The 27,200-nt window shown below is 45.7% G+C and overlaps 1 protein-coding gene across 4 annotated transcripts in view; it reads right to left on the bottom strand.

The window, feature by feature from the left end:
• The window catches only part of Rab40c (RAB40C, member RAS oncogene family), a 40,819-nt gene extending 13,657 nt beyond the window's left edge, over window positions 1-27,162 (bottom strand). For 2 of the 4 annotated variants that reach the window (XM_074059234.1, XM_074059236.1), the window contains exons 1-2: window positions 26,345-26,403; window positions 26,055-26,234 (exon numbers count right to left, since the gene is read on the bottom strand). In XM_074059234.1, the coding sequence (XP_073915335.1) occupies window positions 26,055-26,196 (142 nt within the window). In that variant the 5' untranslated portion in view covers window positions 26,197-26,234; window positions 26,345-26,403. The other 2 variants (XM_074059235.1, XM_020177216.2) reach the window with 2 other exon arrangements.
• Between the last annotated feature and the right edge of the window lie 38 nt (window positions 27,163-27,200).

Genomic DNA, 27,200 nt, shown 5'->3' with positions numbered 1-27,200 from the left:
TCTATCAGACCTTTAAAGAAAAACTGATACCAACCCTCCTTAAACTGTTCCATGAAATAGAAAGGGAAGGAAAACTGCCAAACACATTTTATGAAGCCAGTATTACACTTATCCCAAAACCAGGCAAAGACACCTCCAAAAAGGAGAACTATAGGCCAATCTCCTTAATGAACACTGATGCAAAAATCCTCAATAAAATAACGGCAAACCTAATTCAACAACACATCAAAAAGATCATTTACCATGACCAAGTAGGCTTCATCCCAGGAATGCAGGGGTGGTTCAACATATGAAAATCAATAAACGTAATAAACCACATTAACAGAAGCAAAGACAAAAACCACTTGATCATCTCAATAGATGCAGAAAAAGCCTTTGATAAGATCCAACACCATTTCATGATAAAAGCTCTAAGAAAACTAGGAATAGAAGGAAAATACCTCAACATTATAAAAGCTATATATGACAAACCTACAGCCAGCATTATACTTAATGGTGAAAAACTGAAACCATTCCCTCTAAAATCAGGAACCAGACAAGGATGCCCACTATCTCCACTCCTATTCAACATAGTACTGGAATTCCTAGCCAGAGCAATTAGGCAAGAAGAAGGAATAAAAGGAATACAAATAGGTAAAGAAACTGTCAAAATATCCCTGTTTGCAGATGATATGATCCCATACCTTAAAGATCCAAAAAACTCTACTCAAAAGCTCCTAGACACCATCAATAGCTATAGCAAGGTGGCAGGATATAAAATCAACATAGAAAAATCATTAGCATTTCTATACACTAACAATGAGCAAACGGAGAAAGAATATATGAAAACAATTCCATTTACAATAGCCTCAAAAAAAATCAAATACCTAGGTGTAAACTTAACAAAGGATGTGAACAACCTCTACCAGGAAGACTATAAACCTCTGAAGAAAGAGACTGAAGAAGACTATAGAAAGTGGAGAGATCTCCCATGCTCATGGATTGGTAGAATCAACATAGTAAAAATGTCTATACTCCCAAAAGTAATCTACATGTTTAATGCAATTCCCATCAAAATCCCAATGACATTCACCAAAGAGATTGAAAAATCTACCGTGAAATTTATATGGAAACACAAGAGGCCACGAATAGCCAAGGCTATTCGTACTTAGTAAAAAGAACAACGCTGGAGGTATCAAAATACCCGACTTCAAACTATATTACAAAGCAATAGCAATAAAAACAGCATGGTACTAGCACAAAAACAGACATGAAGACCAGTAGAACAGAATAGAAGACCCAGATATGAAGGCACACGACTATAACCAACTTGTCTTTGACAAAGGTGCTAAAAATATATGATGGAGAAAAGACGGCCTCTTCAGCAAAAACTGCTGGGAAAACTGGTTAACAGTCTGCAAAAAAACTGAAACTAGATCCATGTATATCACCCTATACCAATATTAACTCAAAATGGATCAAGGATCTTAATATCATACTCTAAACTCTAAAGTTGGTACAGGAAAGAGTAGGAAATACCTTGGAATTAACAGGTATAGGCAAGAACTTTCTGAATAGAACCCCGGCAGCTCAGCAACTAAGAGATAGCACAGATAAATGGGACTTCAAAAAACTAAAAAGCTTCTGCTCAACAAAAGAAATGGTCTCTAAACTGAAGAGACTACCCACAAAGTAGGAGAAAATATTTGCCAGCTACACATCAGACAAAGGACTGATAACCAGAATATATAGGGAACTCAAAAAACTAAATTCTCCCAAAATTAATGAACCAATAAAGAAATGGGCACGTGAACTAAACAGAACTTTCTCAAAAGAAGAAATTCAAATGACTGAAAAACACATGAAAAAATGCTCACCATCCCTAGCAATAAAGGAAATGCAAATTAAAACCACACTAAGATTCCACCTCACCCCTGTTAGAATAGCCATCATCAGCAACACCACCAACAACAGGTGTTGGCAAGGATGTGGGGAAAAGGGAACCCTCTTACACTGCTGGTGGGACAACCACTCTGGAAAAAAATTTGGAGGCTTCTTAAAAATCTAAACATTGATCTACCATATGATCCAGCAACACCACTCTTGGGGATATACCCCAAAAGACTGTGACACAGGTTACTCCAGAGGCACCTGCACACCCATGTTTATTGCAGCACTATTCACAATAGCCAAGTTATGGAAACAGCCAAGATGCCCCACCACTGATGAATGGATTAAGAAAATGTGGTATCTATACACAATGGAATTTTATGCAGCCATGAAGAAGAATGAAATGTTACATTCACAGGTAAATGGATGGAATTGGAGGACATCATTCTGAGTGAGGTTAGCCTGGCCCAAAAGACCAAAAATCGTATGTTCTCCCTCATATGCGGACATTAGATCAAGGGCAAACACAACAAGGGGATTGGATTGTGATCACATGATAAAGTGAGAGCACACAAGGAAGGTATAAGGATAGGTAAAACACCCAAAAAACTAGATAGCATTTGTTGCCCTCAACGCAGAGAAACTAAAGCAGATACTTTAAAGCAACTGAGGCCAATAGGAGAAGGGGACCAGGAACTAGAGAAAAGGTGAGATCAAAAAGAATTAACCTAGAAGGTAACACACATGCACAGGAAATCAATGCGAGTCAATGCCCTGTATAGCTATCCTTATCTCAACTAGCAAAAATCTTTGGTCCTTCCTATTATTGCTTATACTCTCTCTTCAACAAAACTAGAGATAAGGGCAAAATAGTTTCTGCCTGGTAGCAAGGGGTTGGGGGGATAAGGGAGGGAGCAGGGGGAGGGGGGAGAAATGACCCCAACATTGTATGCACATATGAATATAATAAAAAAAGAAACAAAACAAAACAACAAAAAAAGGACTGGTGGAGTGGTTCAAGGTGTAGGTCCTGAGTTCAAACCCCAGTACTCCAAAAAAATAAAAATTTAAAACTTGAAATTGACTATCGGGAGCCAGTTATGTGGGCACAGTGACCATGCGGCATGCTATGCACAAGCAAATGTCCACTACATGTACACATGGGATGGTTGTATGGATTTCCAGATCTTGGGCCAGGGAGCTCAGGCATGGCCTGGTGGACTTAGGACTTCAGGAAGCCACAGGGGCCAACAACAGGTGACCAGAGGCAGGAGGCCTAACCTTAGCCTTCCCTAAACTTTCCCTTCTTAACAAAGCCCAGAGTGCACAAGCCACCCTCCTCACTCTGGACAGCATTTTTTTCTTGACCTTGCAGAATCTAAAACCAGCCTCTCCTAGTCCTTACTCCAGCCTGGTTGAGCAACAGCCCAAAGCTACTGAAGGAATCAGGATTCTCTGAAAGGCCCTGAAACACTGGGCCTTTCTCCCCAGCAGAACCAGATGCTTTTGGTGTCTGATTTACTCAGGATGACCATACCATCTTCACTGTTCATCACAAAACAGCCACAGGGAGGGTAGTTCAGTGACACTCCACATTAAAGGGCCGTGCCAGGATTACTGGAGAGGAGCCCTTGTCCTAGAAGGCTTCTAAGAAGAGAAATTATCTAAGGCTTGAGGGTGAATAGACTGTGGGGAGGATGGGGAGGTGACAGGACAACTGTGGTGGAGGACAGCAGCGACCTGAATGAGGCCTGAGCCTGGGAGCGGGGAAATGGTGGGGCACAGGGGCACAGACTAGCAAAGCTGCCACAGCCTCAGGAAAAAGTCACTGGGAGAATGGAGTCTGAACATCACCCACAAGGGGATCTGACACTTTCAGTGTACCATTCATTTTTTCCTTCTAAAAATCTTTATTTATTTATTTTTTGGTGGGGGGAGGGAGCACTGGGATTTGCACTTAGGGCCTCACTTTTGCTACACAGGTGCTCTTACCATTTGAGCCACTTCCCCAGCCCGTAAAACTCTTAAAAAAAAAAAAAAAAAGCTAAGATAGTAGCTCTGTGTCGTTTAAAAAGTCCCCAAAAGGACTAGCTGCCCCCGTCAAAACCCCCAATTCATCTGTGCCAAGGCCTCAGTGCCAGGAACCCCAACCAAAGGAGCCTATGGAGTACCAGGGTCTTCCCAATCAGAATGGACTTGGGATCAGGCTACTGTTAGCTCCTTGCTTCCAGCCACCTTCCACTGTGCATGGTGGTATCTGGTGTCCACAGTTTTATTCTCCCAGAGAATAAGTCTCCTGTGTCCCTTGATGGGCACATGTATCCCTTCTGAGCACCTGCTCTGAGTTTTAGCCTCTCCTCCACATGCTAAGTTCAAGGGGCTCCCTGTACCCCTCGCTCAGTCAAGGCAGCACAACTGCTTCCTAAACCATTAACCTCTCACTTTATGTGTTTTAAAAATGTCTTTACTGTTATTTAATGGGGTTTTTCAAGGGAGTAGCAATTTAATTAATATAAGCGGGATTTTTGGGTTTTGTTGTTGTTGTTTTTTTTTTTTTTTTGATGGTACTGGGGCTTGAACTCAGGCCTTCCATTTAAAAGCACTCTACTTGAGCCATGCCTTTAGCCCAAAACAAGTGGTTTTTAAATTTCTAAACACCAAGTGTTGTTTCAGGAGCTGAAGGGGCTCTAGCCCAACTTGCCCCAAACTATGAGCTAAAGGAGCAGTTCTTGTAAGAACCATACACCTTCAAGGGGATGTCTGGAATTTGTGTGGACTTTTTTAGTCAGGAGGCACAGAACAGGGACACCAGCTGAACCAACATGTACATGATGGTTCTATATGTATGATGTCCTGAGTCTCACAATTGTGCAGATGCATGATTTTCATATGGCTTAAGATGCTTGTGTACCATGACCTGGGCACATGTGTCTGCCCTATCACGATGCTGTGTTTCCCAGGAATGCCACTGCTATGTAGTGACAGGAGATTGTATTCGTTGTATCTTGTCTGCACAGGATTTTGCCAGGAGTTGCTCACCATTCTGGAGAAAAAAAATCCCACCACCCAATTAACACTGCCACCAAATGTGCTTCACCTGCCACTTTCTTGGTGAATCTCAGCACTTAATTAATATAAATGATTTCATCACAAATCATACCCCTTTTCTTTTTTTATATTACAGATACGTGTATGTACACGTATTTTGTTTTCAGTACTGGGGCTTGAACTCAGGGCCTTCACCTTGAGCCACTCCACCAGCTATATATTTTTTTTTTTTTAGTGAAGGGTTTTATCAAGATAGGGTCTTGTGAACTATTTGCCCAGGCTGGCTTTGAACCACGATCCTTCTGATCTCTGCCTCCTGAGTAGCTAGGATTACAGGCCTGAGCCACCAGCACCCGGCACATACACGTGTTTTTTAACTGACCTGTAAGTAGAATGTATGTCTGACTTTTGTTTCTTTTCAAAACAATAAAGGGGATGCTGCAAACCCCCTGGTAAAGGGTCTGGTTGAATTAAGGGTCATGTCTGTAGATGACAGCCTGAAGCTGGTGTCCTGGGCCTTCCAAGCCTTGTCCTTGCACTGCTGGTCTCTGTGTCCTGCCCTTTAGGAGTGATTTAAGGACAATAGACAGGCAGGGAAGGGCATGCACATGGCAGCTCTGGGGCTTGGAGGTGTGGAGCCTGCTTCAGGAGGGTACAAAGGGAGGCCAGATGAGCAAGAACACCAAAATTACATGGTTGCTAACTCAGTTGTTCTTCTTTTTTTTATTTTTTTTAATTTTTATTTTTTTATTATTCATATGTGCATACAATGCTTGGGTCATTTCTCCCCCCTGCCCCCACCTCCTCCCTCAGTTGTTCTTTAAACAGATATTTCATAGCACAGATTTGGAGAAACACAGTGGAGGAGGAATGGGTTGAAAAAGGTCACTAAAGTGTCAATTTTCTGGAATGGGACTTTCGACAGTGATTTGGGGAGTTAAAAATGGTCTCCTGCCCATGGAGACCATTTCCCCAGGAGCTGTAAGCACAGTCACCAGGAACAGACCAGGCTCTAGCCTGTGGTGGCCATTTGAATGGAATTTCCTTGGCTCATGTGGCCAGCTGTCAAGGACAAGCTACTGTTAGCAGCCACTTTCCTTCACAGTGAGCCACCGGCACAGGGTTTTTGCTAGGAATTATCAGACAGATCTCCAGAGCAAGGTATTATAAATCGTAACTTACATCTCAATTTGCCCCCTTCTTCAAAGGGCTCCACTAACACAAGCAAGTCTATGAGAATTGGGACAATACGCCCCTAGGGAAATTACAAATTACTCAGGTGAGGAATAAACATACTCAAAAAAGAGAACTAAAGACTCTCAGATATCTGCTAGTTCTGATCTGATCACTTATAGCTTTATCCGTGGTATATAAATCAGGGTGTTGGATTCCTTTTTTATTGGAGTGGGGACTTGTCAGAGTGAGATCCACTAAGCACAACCTGGTTGGCCTGCTCTAACCTGGCATAGTCCAGTCTAGGGTATGGTGTGAATATTTCCCATGTACTTGGACCAGACTCAACACAGACCCACCTGAACTGAGTAGTAGGTAAGGAGTGAACCGCCTTACCTCACTGACAACATACACTCGCTGTCTTATTCTGTCTGAGGTTCAAGTCTTTATGCAAGAAATGGCAACACTAAGCATATAATTATCCATCCACTTCAGGACAAAACTAAGAGCCACAAGAAAACTTTTTAAAAATTCATGATGATGAATAAAAACTGATTAATAAGACTAGATTAAAACAGAATGGCCTGAGGATATAGTTTAGTGGTATAGTGTTTGCCTAGCATGTGCAAGGCCCTGGATTCGATTCCCAACATCACAAGGCAACAAAAAGGAATAAAACAGAAAATGCAAACTGGCCAGGCATCGGTGGCTCATGCCTATAATCCTAGCTACTCAGGAGGCAGAGATCAGGAGGATCGTGGTTTGAAGTCAACCCCAGCAAATAGTTCACAAGACCCTATCTCAGAAAAACCCATCACGAAAACAGGGCTGGTGGAGTGGCTCAAGGTGAAGGCCCTGAGTTCAAAGCCCAGTTCAAAGCCCAAATGCAAACTGATGTCTAACTTTTGCAGTATTTCAATAAGAACCTGAAACTGAAAAGCCTAGCTAGTATCCAGGGGAAAGGCGACATTCCCCTTCCCAACAGGTTCCTCCTGTCATGCAACACTTCTCCTAGAGGAAAGACCAGAAGCCGCCTGGGCAGGTGTAGACAAAGCACTTCATCCTCACAGTGAGAGGACTGATTGTCACCAATGGTCGCCTCACACCAGTTGTTGGTCTGTCCCAGATCATACTTCCCAGAAGCAGAAAATCACCTGAGGCTCTCCAAACACAGTGTACACTTATGTGACTCTAACATGATATCCAAAGCAGATAGAAACTTCATGTGAGACAGCTGCTGTTTCTTGGTGTGTTACTTCTTAGGCAAGGCAAAAAAAACAAAACAAAGAAACTCCCATCTAAATGTCCAAAGACAGACAAAGAACAAAGGAGGAATGACTATGTCTTTCAGAAATAGAAAAAGCTTTTAATGGAACAGACAGACAAGAGGAATGCTGTGGAGTCACACATTGGAAGTCCAGGTCACGGCAGGTCCCTCATGATCCTCCTGCAAAAGTTGCCAGGACCAGCCTTCCCCTTCCAATTCCACAGAACATGCCTATGAAAGACACCGCCTCACAGCATAGGCTTAGAGAAGAGAGACTACAGGTGCTTGGTGAGCCTGAGGCTCGGTACAGCTTGCTAAAGGCAATCCTGAGCAGAAAAGCAGGTACTATAAGTGGTGGGGGTCTGCCTCCTAGGGCAGTAGAGCAATGGAGGTTGAGTGGCATCTGAGACTTACATATGAGCAACAGAATATGGCCAAGACTCTATCTTCCTGGCTTTATGAAGTAAGCTACCCTGTAAAAATGCCCACATGGCCAGGAACTGAGGGTAGCCAACAGCCCACAATGAACCGTGCTTGGAAGGGACTCTTCTCCTGTCAAGACCCAGCACTGACCAAAACCTTGAATCTGGCCTATGTGAGGCCCTAAGCCGTGTGAGCATCCAGCTAAGCTGTGCCAAAATTCCTGACTCACAGAAACCATGAAACAATAAATGGGCACAGCAAAATATAACTTAACCAAGCAATACCTAACAGAAAGGTACACACACATTCCTTTGACCTCTCTGAAACCAAGGAACAAAAAGAACCTTTTGAGGAAGTCCTATAAAAAGCATTCAAAGTATATCCTTCTGGTCCCAGCATTATCAGCCACACCGGTGCTGCTGAGGCTGATAGGAACAGATGCAGGTTCAGCTCCTGAAGAGGCTCTTAGGTTAACATTCCTGTCACCAAAGATTAATAGGCAGCCAGGTTGTTTCCAGTACAGGAAGCAAGGGACCCTCTGGTGTTCCACCTAAATGCAAGACTGGCAGATGCAATCCTTGGCTCAAACCAAGCCATAATTTAAGAAATGGAATGAAAGGTGGACCCAATGAGCTCCAGGAGCCTAATGGAAATCACTTTCATGGACAGTTCCATATAAGAATCATGTGAAACAGCCAAGTGTGGTATTACATGCCTGTGATCCCAGCTACTCAGGAGGCAGAGATCAGGAAGATGGAGGTCTGAACCCAGGTCAGGCAAAAAGTAAGACCCCATCTCAACAATAACAACAACAACAAAAACTGGGAGTGGTAGCACACACCTGTCATCTCAGCTATTCAAAAGTAATTAAGTAGGAGGATCACAGCCCAGGTCAAAAAAAAAAAAATCTACCTGAAAAATAACTAAAAGCAAAAAGGACATAGCTGAAGAGGTAGAACACTTGCCAGTGCCAGTCCCTGAGTTCAAAATCCCAATACTACCAGACAAACAAAAAAGAATCAGGATAAAAGTACGCTCAGAAGCCTGGCGCTGTGGCCCAAGAACAAGGTGCCTGAGCTGAGATGACACTGAGGAGTTCGTGAAGGCCATGTACCAGGTCCCTGTGTTCCTGAACACTAATGCCTAAGGCAGCATCACATTACAGGAACACTATGGGAACAGTCCCACTCTGCCATTGCATGTAGATAAGCAAGTGTTCTTCAAGGCATTCCTTTTTCCTGGGATCACTAGTGGTTTAATTTGTTGCAAATATTAGTTTGTAGAACTATGTCAATAAAACCTAGCTGTGGCTCAGGCCTGTAACCCCTGCTATTTGGGAAGCAGAGGTAGGAGGATGCCATTCAAGGTCGGCCCATCTTATCTAAAATATAACTAGAGGGCTTGAGGCATGGCTCAAGTGATTACAAAGCCATAGCTGTTACAAAGAATCAGGTACTTATCCATCAGCATGGCAGAAATGAAGGCAGAATACAGAGGAATCAAATTATCATACTCTCCTGGAGGGACTGAAATTGATCAAGTGCTTTGGAAAACTGGCAGGATATCTGAGGCAGAACATTTGCATGCCCTACAACCCAGGACTTCCACTCCTCAGTATATCCCCAACAGAAATGTCTACATATGTTCACCAGAAACATATATGAGAATTTTTATAGGCCCACTACTTGGAATAATTCAAACATGAAACTATCTTTCAAAAGCCCACCTGCAGAACAGAGAGCTGCACTGTAGAACTGACTCTCTCTCTGTCTTTCTCTCTCTCTCTCTCTCTCTCTCACACACACACACACACACACAGAAAGGACAACACATGCACAATGTGTAAGAATCTCAGAAAACACTGAAAGAGGTCAGACTCAAAACAGTATATACTGTGTGACTCTATATAAAAATCTAGAAAATGCAAACTAATCCACACTAATATGAAGATCAGGTCTAGGAGAGGGTAGGGGTGATCTACAGGCTGCACTTGGTGAGGGTTTTAGGTGTGCACATATGTTGATAACCATCAAATTCCAAACTTTTAAGTGCAAACTGGTTGGGTTCTCGCTTACTAGGCAGGCACTCTACCGCCTGAGCCATGTCTCCAGCCTTTTAGGCTCTGATTATTTTGGAGACCAGATCTCGTTTTTTCCCAGGGCCAGCCTGGACTACAATCCTAATTTATGATTCCTGCTGTAGCTGCAATGACAGAAGTGCACCACCATGCCCAGCTTTTCTCCATTGAGGATGGGGTCTATGGAGCCACCATCCTCCAGATCTCAGCTTCCAAAGTAGCTTCAATTATTAGGCATTAGCCACCAGCACCCAGCACATTTATAATTTTATACATCAGTTAAACCTCAATAAAGTTGACTAGTAAGTTAAAGAACGCTGATAACACCAAAGTTGGACAGGAAGTTTAGCAACTGGAACTCTCATGCAATGCTGGTGAGGAAAAAGTGACAAGGCCACTTTTTGTGTGTGTGTGTGTGTGTGTGTGTGTGTGTGTGTGTATGTGTGGTACTGAGGTTTGAACTCAGGGCTTCACGCTTGCTAAGCAGGAGCTCTACTACTTGAGCCACTCTACCAGCTCTGTTTAGTATTGGGTATTTCTGAGATAGGGTCTCGAGAACTACTTGCCTGGGGCTGGCTTCAAACCCCAATCCTCTTAATCCTCTGCCTCCTGAGCAGCTGGGATTACATCATTGATGCCCAGCAACCAAGCCACTTTGGAAGACAGTGTGGCAATTTCTTAAAAATGGTTCAATGCCAGGCATGACGGCGCATGTCTAATCCTAGTACTCAGGAGGTAAAGGATTTTGAGTTCAATGCCAGCCTGGCATATGCACTCAGACCCTGTCTCAAAAAACAACAGCAACAACAAAAACCCACTGGTCTAGCAATTCCTCTAGTAGACATTTACTACAAACATGTCCACAAAAGGATTTGTGTATTATGATCGTGTTTTCTTATTTTAACTGTCATGTAGTAAATTGTATATAGTAAAGTTTTCCTTGTGATATGGATGTATTTAATGCCTCTCAAGTGTATACTTACAAATGGCTAAAATGAAAAATCCTATGTTTTATATATTTACAATAAAAATAATTTTAAAAAAGAACTATTTATGAATGTTCACAGCATTATCCACAATAGCTAAAACCAGGAAATAACCCAAATGTGTATCAACAGGTAAATGATAAAGAAATCAGGACATATTCATGCAAAGGAATACTACTCAGAAACAAAAAATAAGCTATTGATCTGTATGTCATGAATGGATTTCAAAATATGTGAGCAAGGCTGGCTGCCATGACTCATGCCTGTAATCCCAGCTACTAAAGAAGCAGAAATAGGGAGGATATAGGTTCAAGGCCAACCTCAGCAATAAGTTAGCAAGATCCCATCTCAATCAATAAGCTGGGTATAGTGGCATGTACCTGTAATACCAGCTACATGGTAGGCCATAGGTAGGAGGATGTTGGTCTGAGGCCAACCAGGGAAAAATTGCAAGACCCTATCTAAAAAATAACCCAAGCACAAAAGGGCTGGGGTGTGGCTCAGTTGGTAAAGCACCTGTCCTGCAAGCATGAGTACCTGAGTTCAAACTCCAGTACCACCACCATAAAAAAAAAAAAAAAGGAAAAAAGTGAGCAAAAGATACCACACATAAACTGGGCATGGTAGCATACAGCTATAATCCCAGTACCTGGGAGGCTGAGGCAAGAAGATTTCAAGTTCAAGTCCAGCCTAGGTTACGTAGAAAGACCCAGTCTGAGGAAAAACAGAAAAAAAGCAGATATGGGAGTACACTGTACAAATCTGTGCAACATTCTGGACCAGGCAAGAATATTTTGTGGTCACAACACAGACTCATAGCAGCAGGGACTGACCTCTCATGGGCAGAAGAGAACTTCTGGGGAATAGAAGCCCTCTGTCTTGAAGAAGGTAGTGGCTACATAGTCAACTACATCTGTCAAAGCTCACAGAACTACACCTCTCAAAATAGGTACATTTATTATATATAAATCATTTCTCAAAATCAATTTTTAAAATCCTAAGCCCTCCCAGGGTACTTACCTGCTTTGAATTTAGATTAGTGGGTCTCCTCTTAAGATGAGGCCCTCTGAGATGGGCCTGAGTGCAGAACAGAGCATCCCTGAGGAGACTCTGGGGACTAAGTACTAACCCACAAAAGCCTTGCCCTGAGCCATAGGATGTTCTCAGAAACAGAGATGATCTGCATCTGTTCTCACAGGCAAACCAGTGCCTGGCTAAGAACAGGAAAGAAAGGAGAAGTTACCTAACAGATTGCAAAGCCTGTAATCCAAGCTACTCAGGATGCAGAGATCAAGAGGTTCACGGTTTGAAGCCAGACCTAGCAAGTTGTTTGTAATGTATGGGGAATATTGATAGAGGTGACTCCAATTTGGATGAGAGAGGCACTATAAAGCAGACATCTAAAGAGGTGTGTGAAACCATGGGCTTCTCAGAGAAATAACGAGCCTCTCATCAAAGTAACAAGATGCAGCTGCACAATGTGGAAAGTGGGCCCCAAGGCTGGGAGGAGTTGGGCAAACTTCCAAGGCCAGGACAGTCTGACCAAGCCCTTCTGGAATGTCCAGTTCTATAAGCAGAGGGGTAGACAGGTGGTCGGATTTAATGCAAAGTTGACTAGGCGCCAACCAATCACAAATATAGTTTCAAGGTAGACTAGTTGGACCCAAGCCAGTTAGTGCCCTGTATCATCTCCTAGACTTCAGCCATTCTTTAGCTTATCAATTTCACTAAGTCCCACCCGTCAGGGTGCTTTGCTATCCTTTCAATAAACTTTGTGCTTACTTTTAAGTCTTAACTCCATCTACACCAGGACATGAACTAGGGAACAACACTCCAGTATCAGTAAGACCCTATATCGAAAATACCCAACACAAAAAATGCTGGTGGAGTGACTCAAGTGGTAGATTGCCTGCCTAGCAAGCATGAGGTCCTGAGTTCAAACACCAGTAATGCAAAAAAAAAAAAAAAAAAAAAAGATTATAAAGGTATTCTTCTACACTGGCATACCAGACTGCAGAAGGAACACCAAGGAAGTTTATGGACTGGTTTCCTATGAAGTTTGAGCTTTAATTTAACACTTTAAAACCCACACCAAGGGTTGGAGGCCTAGCCCAAGTAGTAGAGCACTTGTCTAGTATGCACCAGTCCTTGGGATCAATCCCTAGGCATGGCAAAACAAACACTCACACCAAACCAAAATATTTCTTCTGTCTATAAAGAGCAAGCACACTCACTGCAGAAAACTTGGTGAAATAAAGAACACTCAAAGGTAAAAACATGAGCCAGACTTGGTGGTATACGCCTGGGAGGAAAAGGCAGGAAGATCAACAGTTCTAGGCCAGCCTAGGCTACAGAGCAAAAGACCACCTCAAAAAAAAAAAAGAAAGAAAGAAAAAGGGTGGGGGGAGGGTGGCAGAGTGGCTTAAGTGGTAGAGTGCCTGCATAGCAAGCGTGAGACCCTGAGTTCAAACCCCAGTACTGCAAAAAAAATAAAGAAAAATATGAACAATACTCATAACAATGAAACCCAGAGACATTTTTATGTATTTCATTCTATAATTCTCTTTCATTTCACACTTATCTATATAGTTACAGTTGGCCTACCATATCCATAGGTTCCACATCCATGAATTTAACAACCACAAATTGAAAATATTAAAAGAAAAACTGCATCTGTACTGAACATGTACAGACTCTTTTTTGTCATTACTCCCTCAACAATATGACAACTAATTTATATAGCATTTACATTGTACTAGGTATTGTAAGTCACCTAGAAATGATTTAAAGTATATAAGAGGATGTATATAGGTTATATGCAAATACTATGCCATTTCATATAAGGGACTTGAGCACCCTTGGATTTGAGTATTGGGGAGGGGGGCTGGAACCAATCACTCATGGACTGAGGGATGACTATATTCTTTTTTTCACTTAACCAGGTATCAGAGACATCTCCATTTAATCAGTCATTAAATAGTCCTCTAAACCAGCATTTTATGAGGCTATAACAGGGGCTAGGGACATGGGTCAAATGGTAGAGTGCCTACCTAGCAAGCAAGAAGCCCCGAGCCCTGAGTTCAAACCCCAATAACACACACACGCACAAAAAAGAAAAAGAAAAGCCTTGAGTATCTCTACTGTATCTGTTATTTCCTAGGTCAGAGTCCTTATTACCTGGCCAGAAGGGAGGAATTTCTGAGACTCTGGATACATACATACATGGCTGCTGCTTGAAAAAGAGCACACACTCACACATGTGCCACACATGTGCCTTGAGTTCTGCATGTCATGACAGCCTTATGGGTGAGCACTCCTCTCATCTCAGTTTAGGTTTCCACCTATCTACAGTTCCCTTCTTTGTCCCCTGACCAACTGACATGAAATGGGGAAATACTCCCAATGCTCAAACTGTTCTACCAGAGGAGGCTGCTGAGGGGACCAGCCCAGGCCTGGGATATGACAAGTGCCTGGGACATATCTGAGAGATGTACACTCTGACCTAGTTCCCACTGGGCTTAGGACTTTTATACTGATTTCTAAATACTTTTGCTACTAAGTATTGTCTATCATATTTGTGGCTAATTTAATGCCTCTAACAGAAAAGCTGAACAGGTACATTTTTCCTATTTTTCCATTTCACATCAGAAAGGAAACAGGAAGCATGGCTCAAGTGGTAGAGAAGTGCAAGGCCCTGGGTCAATCCCTAATAACAGAGAAGGAAGGAAAAGAAGAAAGGAAGCAGGAAGTGAGGGAGGAAAGAAGGAAGCAAGGCAAAGGAAGGAAGAGGAAGGAAGGAAATCAAAAAGGATAGACACTTTTCAAAGTGAGCTAGTATTTAGTGATACTAAATGTATGTTGGAAAAAATAAAACTACTTTCTCACCATAACAATCAACACAGAAGACTTATATGACCTTCAAAAGTGGGGGGATCTCCCTACCAGCAATCAAGAAAGGAGGCAAGCAGTTCTACAGCAGTGAACACCAGCTGGGTGTTTTCTATTTCAATTCAGTTCTGATACTGTCCACCTAGAATTAGATCTTACAGCTTAAGGGCTCAATTCCCAAGAGTACTCCCGCTTTCAGGTATTAGTCCCAAGCCCCAGTTTGTGACCTGTGCTTCTGATTGACCAGCTATTAATCAGGAGTTCCATAATACCTTCCTTGAGTTCAATTAATTTGCTAGAGCAGCTGACAGAACTCAAGGAAACACTGTATAAGTTTATCATAAAGGATAATATAAAAGAAATCAAAGAAGAGCTGCAAAGAGCGAGGCATGAGCAAAGGGACTTGAAGCTTCTATGCCCTCTCCATTGTGCCAATCTCCAGGAATCTGTGTGTGTCCATCTGTCCCCAAGTTCTCCAAACCCTGTCCTTCTGTGTTTTTATGGAGACTTAATTATACATCTAATGCTAATAGACTGAATGATGAACCCAGCAAGGCCCTTCTGCTTTAGCATTCTTCTTGGCCTCTTTGTGCAACATTCCTCCCTCCAGAGCATGGGACAGGGCCCCTCTGGAATAAGGAAAATTTTTCTTTTTTTTGTGGTGCTGGGGCTTAAACTCAGGGCCTACACCTTGAGCCACTCCACCAGCCCTTTTCTTGTGAAGGGTTTATTTGAGATAGGGTCTCACAGAACTGTTTGCCCAGGCTGACTTCAAACTACAATCCTCCTATCTCTGCCTCCTGAGTAGCTAGGATTACAGGAGTGAGCCACCAGCACCTGGCTTCTTTTATTTTTTTTTTCATTCATTTTCTTATTTTGAGATGCGGGGGCTTGATATTTTACTCAGACTGGTCTTGAGCTCCTGAGCTCAAGGGATACTTCTGCTTCAGCCTCCCCAGTAGCTAAGACTGCAGGCACACCATTGTGGGTAGCTTGGAATGAGGAGTTTCTGAAAAGAGTTATGAGCCAGAAATGATGGATGAAAACCAAAATTTATTCATATAAATAGATACATATGTGGACTTATATGTATGCCATTATACGACACAGGAATAACATACAAGAAAATCAGGTTTTGGTATTCTGATTTTTTTTGGAGGGGTGAGACTGGGGTTTGAACTCAGGACTTCATATTTGCAAAGCAGGCACTCTATGGCTTAAGCCACATCTCCAGTCCAATTTGCTCTGGTTATTTTGGAAATGGGATCTTACGAAGTATTTGTCCTAGCTGGCCTTGAACTGTGATCCTCCTGATCTCAGCATCCTAAGTAGCTGGGATTATAGGCATGAGCCAGTAGCACTATGCAGTATTCTGATTTTTTAAAAGTCAGACTGGGTCTACACACATGGGGGGAGCTGCTGTCTCTGTCTCTTGACAAGGGTGGGTACATGTTTCTCAAATGTTGAGGAGAATTAAAACAGGAGAGAGGAGCTCCAACTCCAGCACCTAAGAGCCAGCTCTGAAAGGAAGGCTAAGTGTGGAGGAAAGGACAAGGTACAGGCTCTGGGCTGGGATGCTCCAGGGAAGGGCTTCTCCGGGGTGCCCAAGAGCCCCTTCCCACACGGCCAGAATGTCTCACCAGGCAAATGCAGCCAGCTTGAGGTGCAGGGAGGCTACAGGCTTCTGCAACCAACAGGTGGTAACTACCAATGCTTTACGACACTAGGACTAGAATAAAACCTTTCTGTTCAACACAGGCAACAACCCTGGCCTTACTCACTTGCTGCTGATGAGCTATGTGTTTACCTGTCTGTGCTATACACTTAGGCACCAACATTCTTTCAAAGAGTTCAATATAACAATTTCTTAAACTCAGTAGGCTTAGGGGGATTTCATCTATTTTTAATGTTTTACACATGCTTCATTTACTATTATTATTACTATTTTGAAAATAGTAAGTCACCTAAGAAGTTGATGTAAGGGCTGGAGGCATAGCTCCAGTGGCAGAGTGCCTGCCTAGCAAGCAGGAGGTCCTGAGAGGGAGGGACGGAGGGAGGGAGGGAGGGAGGAAGGGACGGAGGAAGGAAGGAAGGAAGGAAGGAAGGAAGGAAGGGAGGAAGGGAGGAAGGGAGGAAGGAAGGAAGGAAGGAAGTTGATGTAATACTTCTCCCCAATAAGAGGAGTCAAGCTTCCTGGATAAGCAGCCAGTTCCGGGACAGGCAGGGCCCACATCTGCTTGGTGCACCAGACTGTACAGGGGATGCTCAGAGACTTAGCATAGCCAAAGATACAGGCTGCCTGAAGAGGTTATATGAGCACCAACCAGTAAAGGAACAAAAGTTTTTCCTGCTCATGTTGATATTAAAACATCCTAGGGCATTTCTGATTTATAGCAGCAGAGGAAGGAGACATGGCAGCAACAGGAAGCTGCCATTTCATAGGTGAAGAGGTGAAGGAGGTGCACCCTTAGCATCAGTTGACCAGCATTCAACAACTCCTCCAGAACAGGAATTGGGTGGGTATTTTTTTACCCCAGGACTGAGGAAAGCTCTGTCTGCATGCCACCATCTGCCAGCCACAATCCACTGTCTGCCATCCAGTAGGGCCCTTCTACTCACTCCCAGGCTCTGCTATAGTGATACAGCAGACCTCAGCCTGAAGAACACTGGTGGAGACACAGGCACCCATGACCTAGGCCATCTCTCAGACTCAGACACCCCTCAGAGAAAAGCTGGTGGCACAGGGCAGAGAAGTAGCCCCAGTGGTGACCTGGGCTCCCTTGGCCACACTCCCCTCTAGTGAAGCATCAATTCTCTAAACCTCGAAGAGAACCTTTGCAACCCTGGTAAATGTTGCTGCAGTTGCTCAGTCCTTCAAGTCCATTCAAAGTGTCTTGAATCTCGATGTCATTTACCCTACCTACCACCCCTCCCAGCAGATCAGGTAAATAGGCACTCACTGCACCCTGCCCCAAGAAAGGCAGTAAGGGCCCAATGGCAATGGAAAGAAACCCATAGGCACTAGGCTACAAACAACATCATGCAGTGCTGAAGGGGCAGGCTCACTTCAGCAACAGCACTGCCCCAACCTGAACAGCACCCAGACTCACAAACACATGGTTATCACCTGGCCTATCCTTTTGTCCAAAGTTGACATTAACTCACTGGCCCCAAAGTTCCACCATCTGACTGTCTACTCTTCAAAATATTTTGCAAACTATATAGTGTCTGCCCCTTTCCAGTACTTGGTTCTTCTTCCATTCTGTGCTCTTTTGCAAAGATGCTAGGATGGCCGAGTGCCCATGGCTCATGGCTGTAATCCTAGCTACTCAGAAAGCAGAGATCAGGAGGATTGCGGTTTGAGGCCAGCCCAGGCAAATAGTTTGCAAGACCCTATCTTGAAAATATCCAATATAAAGGAGAGCTGGCAGGGAGTCTACTCTCATTTCCTGCACAGGAGCAGGAAATCTCTCTCTTTTTTTCATTTCTCCCACTTTTATACCGTCATACTAAATTCCTTTCCTAATAAACTTTACTATTGTGTATATATATACATATACATATACACATACACACACACCCATACACACATATATAATAAAAGGATGGTGGAGTGGCTCAATTGGTAGAGTGCCTGCCTAGCTGCCTAGAAGTGTAGGCCCTGAGTTTAAACCTCAGTACCACTGAAAAAAAAAAAGATGACAGGATGGTTGTCCTTCTCTCAGGACAGGGATGTTCTTCATCGGGGTCAGTTAAAGCCACCAAACGCACACCACCCACACGCTGATTTAAGTTCTTCTCAAACAGTATGGTTTTAGGACCACATCCATTGTGGAGAGCAGAGCCGCTCTGCCACCTCTCTCTATCATCCAACAACACAGGACCAACTCTTTTCTTGCACTCGGCAGACTTTTCTGCAGCACACAATCTCCCTGGCATGGCACCCTTGGTACTAAGACCCCTCCAACACCATTGTCCACCTTTTCTCCCTCATCTTGGCCACTTCTGGGCACCTCCCCATCCTGTCTGTATTGTTTTCCCTCTGCTGTGTAAACATCTGGCACCTTATCAGGCAGACAGTGCTCCATCATGACTCATCTGGTCATGCCTCACTGTCTTCCTGCTTGTGCCCTTACCACCTCCACATCACCACTGTTCCCATTTCTTCCTCTACCCTCTGAAGGACAAATGTCCACAGATCAATGATATATTCAGTATTTTGATCTCAGCAAAAGAGCCATGCACAGTCATTACTAGACTGACAAACAGAACACCTCCTTTACTCCCATCTGCTTAAAGTTCAAGTTTACCTAACTTATTTACCCTCATTGCCACAAGGATTCACGGGCCAACTTTTCCACCCACATTCTGCCTAAGCATGATCCCACAGACCCAGGCCTTGGCTCAGCCAGCTCCTCTCCTGTAGATGTTGGTCCCTAAGAACAATTTTAGTCTGTAGTAAATTAGCCTGACCAGTTAGCTTTCCTTTCCTCTTGCATTCTTTCTGCAGCTTTCTCCCAACCAGGATGCTGAAGAACTTTCTCTGTGTTCTCTGATGACAGAAAGGACAAAGCCCTCACTGAAGTGGTTCCTGGGCCCCACAACATCTCTTGGTGGCCTGGCGTTCATCCTAGGTGCTGCCCACAAGAAGGCTCTAGGTCCTGTTCCTTGTGCACTTGCCATAGGCTCCAGACCCAGGAAAGCAGCATCTTTTCAGGGACCAGCAATTTCACACCTTTCCATTTACAATCTTCAAACAGAACAGGAGGCAAAAAGACCTGCCAAGGACTAGTTCCTTCCCTTCATGTCCATCACACCCACTTCTTGGCTCCCTGATGTGGTTTCCTTCCTGAATCACTGTTAAATTTAGTTCATCATCCAAGCCACAATCACAATGATGGAAAAGATGACATTATGTACATACAACACAATAATCCCAACTATGACCATACAACTCTGTCAGAAAGCTGGTTGGTCTTTCTGCATACCTGCCACTTAAGCATTTGCTATATCATCTGCTAGAGTTTATGGCAACACTAAGGACTGAACAAAACACATATAATTAAATAGTATACCCACTCACAAAACTGCTTTCTGAAATTTTAGAAAAGGCCATGCCAGTCAAGCTTACAAAGCAGCACAACCAGTGTAGGTTGAACTAGACACAGAAATTTGTCCTCAAAGCCTGTCACCTTCTCAGATGGAGACAGGTAGTGGCAAAGAGGTAAACAGAAAAAAACCTCAACATATATAAACAGTCCTACAAGAGGCCTCTGCAAACTTGCTGCCCTTGTTTGTGGCTCTGGGTCCCTACTTTCCTGGGAGCAGTTGGGAGGGAGGCAGAAAGGGCAGAAGCAATGCAGCAAAGGGAGGATAAGCCAGTTGGTCCCAAGTCATAGAATGGAAGTGGCAGGAAAAAGGGGCAATTCTGAAGGAAAACAGAACAAACTTCCTCTCAGCCCCCAACAATACTGCTTGGGGCCAGTTCCACTGGCCTCTCTCCTAAGCTCCTCAAGAAGGTTGCCCTTGCTTGGAACTCTCTTCTAAGCCAGGCTAACAAGAGGCCTCCCTTTTGGGGAGCTTGGGGGGGACTTGAACACCTCAGTGACCTCAGCTCCTCTGTTTGAGGACCCCTGGTCTACCCCAGCACTCACTTCAGATGCCCCTCCTTTAGAAAGCCATCCCTGTCCTCCATACTAGGTTCCTCCCAGCATGGTGCTCCTCTCCTGGCCTGCCATATTGCATCCCAAAGGGTTGCTTTGTTGTTTTCCTCAAAATTCTATATAAGACTGTATTTTTTTCTGCCTTGCACTCTCAGCTACTGGGCCAGTGCTGGATGTATTGTAAGATACCCAAGAATACACATGACTGAAGACATGAATGAGATGATGATAAAAATGAGGAGGTGGGAAGGATGGGGAGACAGAGAAAGTGAAGACACAGCTATAACAAGTTAACAGAAGATAACCAGTCCCAAAGGTGACCTACATAATGTCATGACATAGGATAGGATGTAAACCAATGCCCAGAGGCCAGGGATGGAGTTCAAAGACACACGGGCTGCAGAAAGGACATGGGCTTCTCTCTGGAGAGGGCCTCCCTTGTAGCAGAGCTGGCAAGTCAGTACTTACAGAGTCCAAACTTCCTTGAGGCAAATTATAATGGCTAAAAAAGCCAGGCACTGGTGGCTCATGCCTATAATCCTAGCTACTCAAGAGGCAGAGATCAGGAAGATCATGGTTCAAAGCCACCCCAGGCAAATAGTTCATGCGACCCTACCATGAAAATATTCAACAATGGTGGAGGGGCTCAAGTGGTAGAGCACCTGGGTTCAAACCCCAGTAAGAAAAAAAAAAAAAAAAAAGTGCCAACTGCTAGGCTGAAGATGTCATTCAGTAGTAGAGTGTTTGCTCAGAATGGGTAAGACCCTGGGTTTGATCCCCAGCATCGCAAAAAAAAAAAACGGCCAGCTCCTGACAGTAACTTGGATTCCGAAATGACTGACGGGTCAGGCAGGAGTAAGGACCTCAAAGGCTTGGGGCTCAAACAAAGTTTTTTAAGAACAGTAGGCAACCAGCCCTGGGCCTGGTGGTGGTAAGGGAAGGAGAGCCACAACCCTCTGCTGCTCCACTGCTCAAGGTCTGCCTGGCTCCCTCCAAATTAAGAAGGCTGGAGAAAGATCCCAGTGACCACACCACCCCGAATAGCCTCAAACTCTGCCTCTCTGAGCCTCTGTTCCTCACCTGTAAAATGGGGTGGTGGTGAAAATGAAATGAGGAACAGAAAGAAACACATGCAGTATCCCTGGCACCGTAAAGACATTATTACCATATTGATTGCTTCTGTTTCTCCTGGAATCGATACTCTGTCCAAAAATCTGTTATTTAACAGAAGTAAGGCTGACCCCCAATTAATTGCCCCAGAAAATCCAGAGTGAAATCCAGACCTGAATGGGAAAAGAAAAGCCTGTGAGGGGTTGCTGTGGTGACCATGTGGACCAGCACCAAGTAACACTCAGTATAAAGGAAGCTGTAGGTAAGTTTCCATTCATTTAAAAATACACATTTAGTTATCTCCAGCTGGATGCAAATCTCACGCTAGTGCTGGAGATAAAGCAATTCACAAGGTGTGTACAACATATGCTCTAGAGATACGTTCTGACTCAGGAAGACACAACACAGATAAATGCATCACATTTCCCCTTGAATCTACCACTTGGGAGAGAAATGAACTTCAAATTAGATGAGAATATATACATGGAGCTGTGGGGGCACCATGATTCTGGCTCCAGCAGGGAACTCACAGCACGCCAGAGACATAAGCACAAAATATCATCACTCTCTTGGGGTACAGTTATTATATGGTCCCACAGACAACTACATAACCTTGAGGCCCCAACATTCATGGCCAAGTTCCATGTCAGCCCTGCTTTGTCCACAGACACCTGCCTCCCTCAAGCTCCCTGTGCTCAAAGGACAGCAGCATCCTCAAGAACTTCCATAAACACTGACTCCCAAAGGAACAGAGAAAGAAATGAAGTAATACTCATATACTCAACTCATTAAGGACTTCAATTTTCCATGGTTTATATGCTACAGGCATATAAGCCATGACGGACTTTCATGGAGGCCCTAATATTCAAAAAGCTTTGTAGGCGAAGGCAAGAGGATGTGACAGCCTTAACTAGGGATGTTCAATACCTAAACAGGGACAGGCCTGTGTGCCATAGCAGGATTTTTCCTGGATTCAAGGGTAAGCAAGCACCCAGCATGCTGCCATGGGACCAACAAGGACCCACCTCTGCAGGACCACAACTCAAGAGCCAGAGGCAGACCCACTAGTAGTGTGCTTATGAATACAAGTTGTTCACAAAAAAGCACTCACTCACTGCCAGCTCTCCTAATAAAGAACTCATGATGCTTTTGCTCTGCAACATCCCTCTGTGGACACCTGGGTGGAAGCTTTCTGCAGTATCCTGTTCTGTCCCAAACAGAGTAGACCATTCCCCTAAAACACTGCTGCTGAAAACCACCACTGAATATGCACAGCCCCTGAGGGGAAGGTTTCCAGCTTCACAAAGATCCAAAATCTTGGTGCACACCAGCATCAGCAGACACTGGGTGGGCAGGATAGGAGGCTGTCTTACAGATGCTGGACATGTGGTCACAGTATCACATCGTGACTGCTTCAGATGCCAGTGCTAATAAAAAAAGGCCATTTTGATTACTCACGTTTGTGAAGTTGGAGAGAGCGTAATTCACTCACACACCTGTCTAAGGAACAAGCCTGACAAGATGTTAAGGGAGGTAAATAACCCAGCTATGATCAGGAAGGAGGGTCTGGGCTCCTCTGGATCAATATGTCCTTCACCAGGTGGGGGGACCTTCCTGACACATGATCAGAAGAGCACAGCAAGTATAGGCCAAAAACAAGAAAATGAAACATACATATTAAGGACTTCTGTTTACTTATTTATATTTATTTTTTGGTGGGACTGGGGTTTGAAGTCTGGTCTTCACACTTGCAAAGCAGGCACCCTACCACCTGAACCACACCTTTAGTCCATTTTGCTCTGATTATTTTGCAGATAGGGTCTCATGAACTATTTGCCCGGGCTACCCTGGAACCATGATCCTCCCAAGTAGCTAGGATTACAGGCATAAACCACTGGCATCTGGCTTTATTTTTTAGCAGTCCTGGGGTTTAAACTCAGGGCCTCGTGTTTGCTAGGCAGGCACTCAACCATTTGAAACACAACCCTAGTCCATTTTTACTTTAGGTAAATTTAATTTTCAGGTAGGGCCTTATGTTTTTGCCCAGGGCCAGCCTCTGACTGTAATCCTCCTACCTATGCCTCCTATTAGCTGGGACTACAGGCATGGACCACCCCTTACACCCCAGTTAATGATTGAAACAGAGTTTTGTTAGCTTTTTTCCCTGTCTGGCCTGGAACCTTGATCCTCACAATCTCCACTTCCTGAGTCACTGGACTGAGGGCTTTTAATAATGAGGAGGAGATCAGGTGCCGATGGCTCATGCCTGTAATCCTGGCTATTCAGGAGACAGAGATCAATCAGGAGGATCATGGTTCAAAGCCAGTCCAGGCAAATAGTTTGCGAGAACCTATCCTGAAAAAACCCATTACAAAAAAAGGGCTGGTAGAGTGGCTCAACGAGTACGCCCTGAGTTCAAACCTCAGTGCCACAAAAAAAAAAAAATTAAAAAAAATTCCCAACACAAAAAATAAGTCTGGCAGAGCACCTGCTTAGCAAGTGTGAGGTCCTGGGTTCAAACCTCAGTACTGCCAAAAAATAACAGTAAAGAGGAAAAATATTCACCTATCCTTTATAAGAGAACCAGAAACCTGAAGCTCCTATTACAGCTTTTTCAAAGAAAAACATGGTGCTGAATCTGGAGAATCAGTCACTCTGGAGCTTCCAAACCCCAAACAGTCTCCCTAAGGAGGCCTAAGTGTTCTTGTACCCACCAAGTTCACCCTGTGAAGAGTGCTCCCTGTGTCCTCAAGCTAAGCATATCTCAACCTCAAGAAGTCCTACACACTGAGACTACAGATGTAACCCAGGCACACTCCCCTCTCTGATTGATGTTGCAGGACACCTGTGGGAATGTGCAAACTTGTCTTGGCCTCACCAGTACGTGCAGTCTAAGAGTGGACTTTCCATACGATTTCTGGTAGATGGGCCACTGTAGAACCAGCCTACTGTCTCACATCTCTGCTATCCTGAGGCAGTTCTCCACGTTTCTTTTTTCTTTTTTAATTTTTTTTTTTTTTTTTTGGTGGGACTGGGGTTTGAACTCAGGGCTTCACATTTGTAAAGCAGGTGCTCTACCACTTGAGCCACAACTCCAGTCCATTTTGTTTTTTATTTTTTGGAGATGGGGGTCTCATGAACTATTTTCCTGGGTTGGTCATGAACCGCTATTCTGCCTATCTCAGCCTCCCAAGTAGCAGGGATTACAGGCACGAGCCACAGGCGCCCAGCTTGGTCTCCAAGTTTGAAGCACTACTGGCCCCACTTCAATTAGCACATTGTTAGAAGTATGGCAATGAATGCCAGCCTAACAAAGGAGAAGGAAGTAGGGTCCAATCCAATTATTAACTGTGTGCATGCAACTGGAGCTGGTGGGGCTAGCTAGTGGAGCTGAGCTGACCCTCAAAAGCACAAGTTAACCTCCCAGGAAAACACTAAGCCCTTATAATGTCCAGCCCCTCCCACAGGCTTCTATCTGCCTGCTGGGAGTCAAACACCAGGAAGTGATGCTACCTCTGGAAAAACAACCTGGCAGTCTGTCTGAGCATAAGTGTCACCCTAGGGATGTCCAGTCAAGTGCCAGTTCAAGGTGGCCTGGCTAGTGCAGAGTCCTAAAGTGTGAGGCGCCCCCTCACAGTCCTGATGGGCCTCACACTTTCCCTCCCCCCACCCGAAAACAGCTCTTTCTCCGGTACTTGGAAACATCTGCTGTAGAACTGAAGCTAAGAGCAGGAGTTTCTGGAGGTGGCTCAGAGAAGATCCAGCACTACTGCTGAAGAAGAAGGTCCCTCCACCTCAGTTCAGGTAAACAACACCCTTGGTAAGTCCTAAAACCGAAAGGTATGCCTTGCCCACACTCTCAGCTGCCCACAAGCAAGAGATCTGCCAAACAGCAAATGCTCAGAGCAGTCGGACAGGACTGACAGGAGACCAAGAACAAAACAAGGAGTCGGAGAACATGGACAGGAGGAGAAAACTAGTCAGGTGAGAACACTTCCAGAGCAAGCAGTGACCCTGGAGAAGCTGGATGACCAATGGCCACCGGCTCCTCCTGTTTTGAAGGCTCGGTCCCTGAACCCTCAACCTGGGACCGAGTCTCACCGAGCAAGTGTGAAGCCCTGAGTTTCTACCTTAAACACCTAAATCAGGAGGCAAGCTCAGGCAGGGGCCGGGCCGGTGATGCAATCTACCGTATGTATTTTTGCCATGCACCCGGAAGTTAAAAAGAACGACATCGCAGTAGAGGCATTTTCTCCCCGCACAGCTGTAACTACCGCAACCCCAACCAAACCTCCGGCGCGGGGGGCTGGGGAGGGAAGGAGGCGAGGACTCGGCCATTCGCGCGGTGTTCGCCCCGTCCCATCCCTGGTCCTGCGGGACCTCCCTGCCAGCCGGACGCCGCCGCCCAGCTCCAGGCCCGCTCGCGGACAACCCTGTCCTCCTCTGCCAAGGCAGGGATGGTGGGCGCCGCAGCGCTCGCGCTCCGAGGCCCCGGCACCCGCCGTCCAGGCCGCTCCCGCCCCGGCGTCCCCGCCGCCGCCCGGGCCTACCGTTGCTGTAGGCGTACGGGGACTCGGCTGCGCCGTCCTGCAGGCTCTCCAAGATCTCACCCTTGCCCACGTCGCTGTCGCCCACCAGTAGGAACTTAAGCAGGTAGTCGTAGCTCTTCACCGGGCTGCCCTGGGTGCCCATCCTCCCGCCCGCCGCGGCCCACGGCGCCGCCGCCGGACCTGCGGGCGAAGGCGGGTGAGCGGCGCTGCGGACTCAACACGGAGGCTCCCGCCCGCTGGCCGCCGCCCTCGCTGTGCCCATCTGGCCACCCGGCCGCCGCCCGCCTCACCTCAACCTCGCAGCCGCGGCCGCCACCGCCCGCCGCTTCCCGCACGGCGCCGCACAGCCCCGCCGCCCCGCCCCACCCCCGGCTGCGCCGCCGCCATTGGCCGCCTTCCGCCCGCCTTCTCCAGTCCATTGGCCTGGACGCCTGACCGTCGCGGTCGCCCCGCCCAGGCGTTTCCGACACTGCGCCGCGGAGCGGCAGGTCGCCCTGCCCCCTCACCGTCCCACCCGGCACCCGTTGTCGTTCCCATTGGACTTCCACACTCCTCTTTCCCACGGTTGGTTGGTCTGTCCACCAGTCCGTCACGACCGCCCTGTCCCCGACGTTTCCCACACAGCGTTGCGGAGACTGTGGACGCCCTGCCTAGTTGTCGTAGCCATTGGCTACTCGCCCTCATTTTTCCAGAACCATTGGGTGCTCTGCACGTCCATCAAGACCACTACCGCCCCCCCACCTTAGAGCGCCCGGACGCCACCGACAGCCCCGCCCACTGGTCTACAACACCAATTGCCTTCGCCCGCCCCTCCCCGTCACTATTGGCCACCGGTGCCGAGTCATTGGGCAACCTACACGTCGATCATGGCTCGCTAGCCCCGCCTCCTTTCCTAATGCTCACCAAGCAGGCGCCTGTAATTCCAGGCTGTTTGCACATGCACCCTTCCCTTCCGGGACTGGAGGTAGGACAGCGGCAGCGCCTTTTCTGAAGCCACGCGGCTGCGTCCGAAAGAACCAAGTGCCCTACCAAGCTGCACCCGCTGCTCCCGCAGACACCCAGAAGGGTTGCGAGGCGACCCCGTCCAGCCATCTCAGGTGCGCATTCCTCGGGAACCAATCGGCGCTCAGCGAGACGGGGTTAGGG

The sequence above is a fragment of the Castor canadensis genome, chromosome 17, assembly GCF_047511655.1.
Source record: "Castor canadensis chromosome 17, mCasCan1.hap1v2, whole genome shotgun sequence".
NCBI classification, from domain to species: domain Eukaryota; kingdom Metazoa; phylum Chordata; class Mammalia; order Rodentia; family Castoridae; genus Castor; species Castor canadensis.
This window is presented reverse-complemented; position numbering and strand designations above follow the sequence as displayed.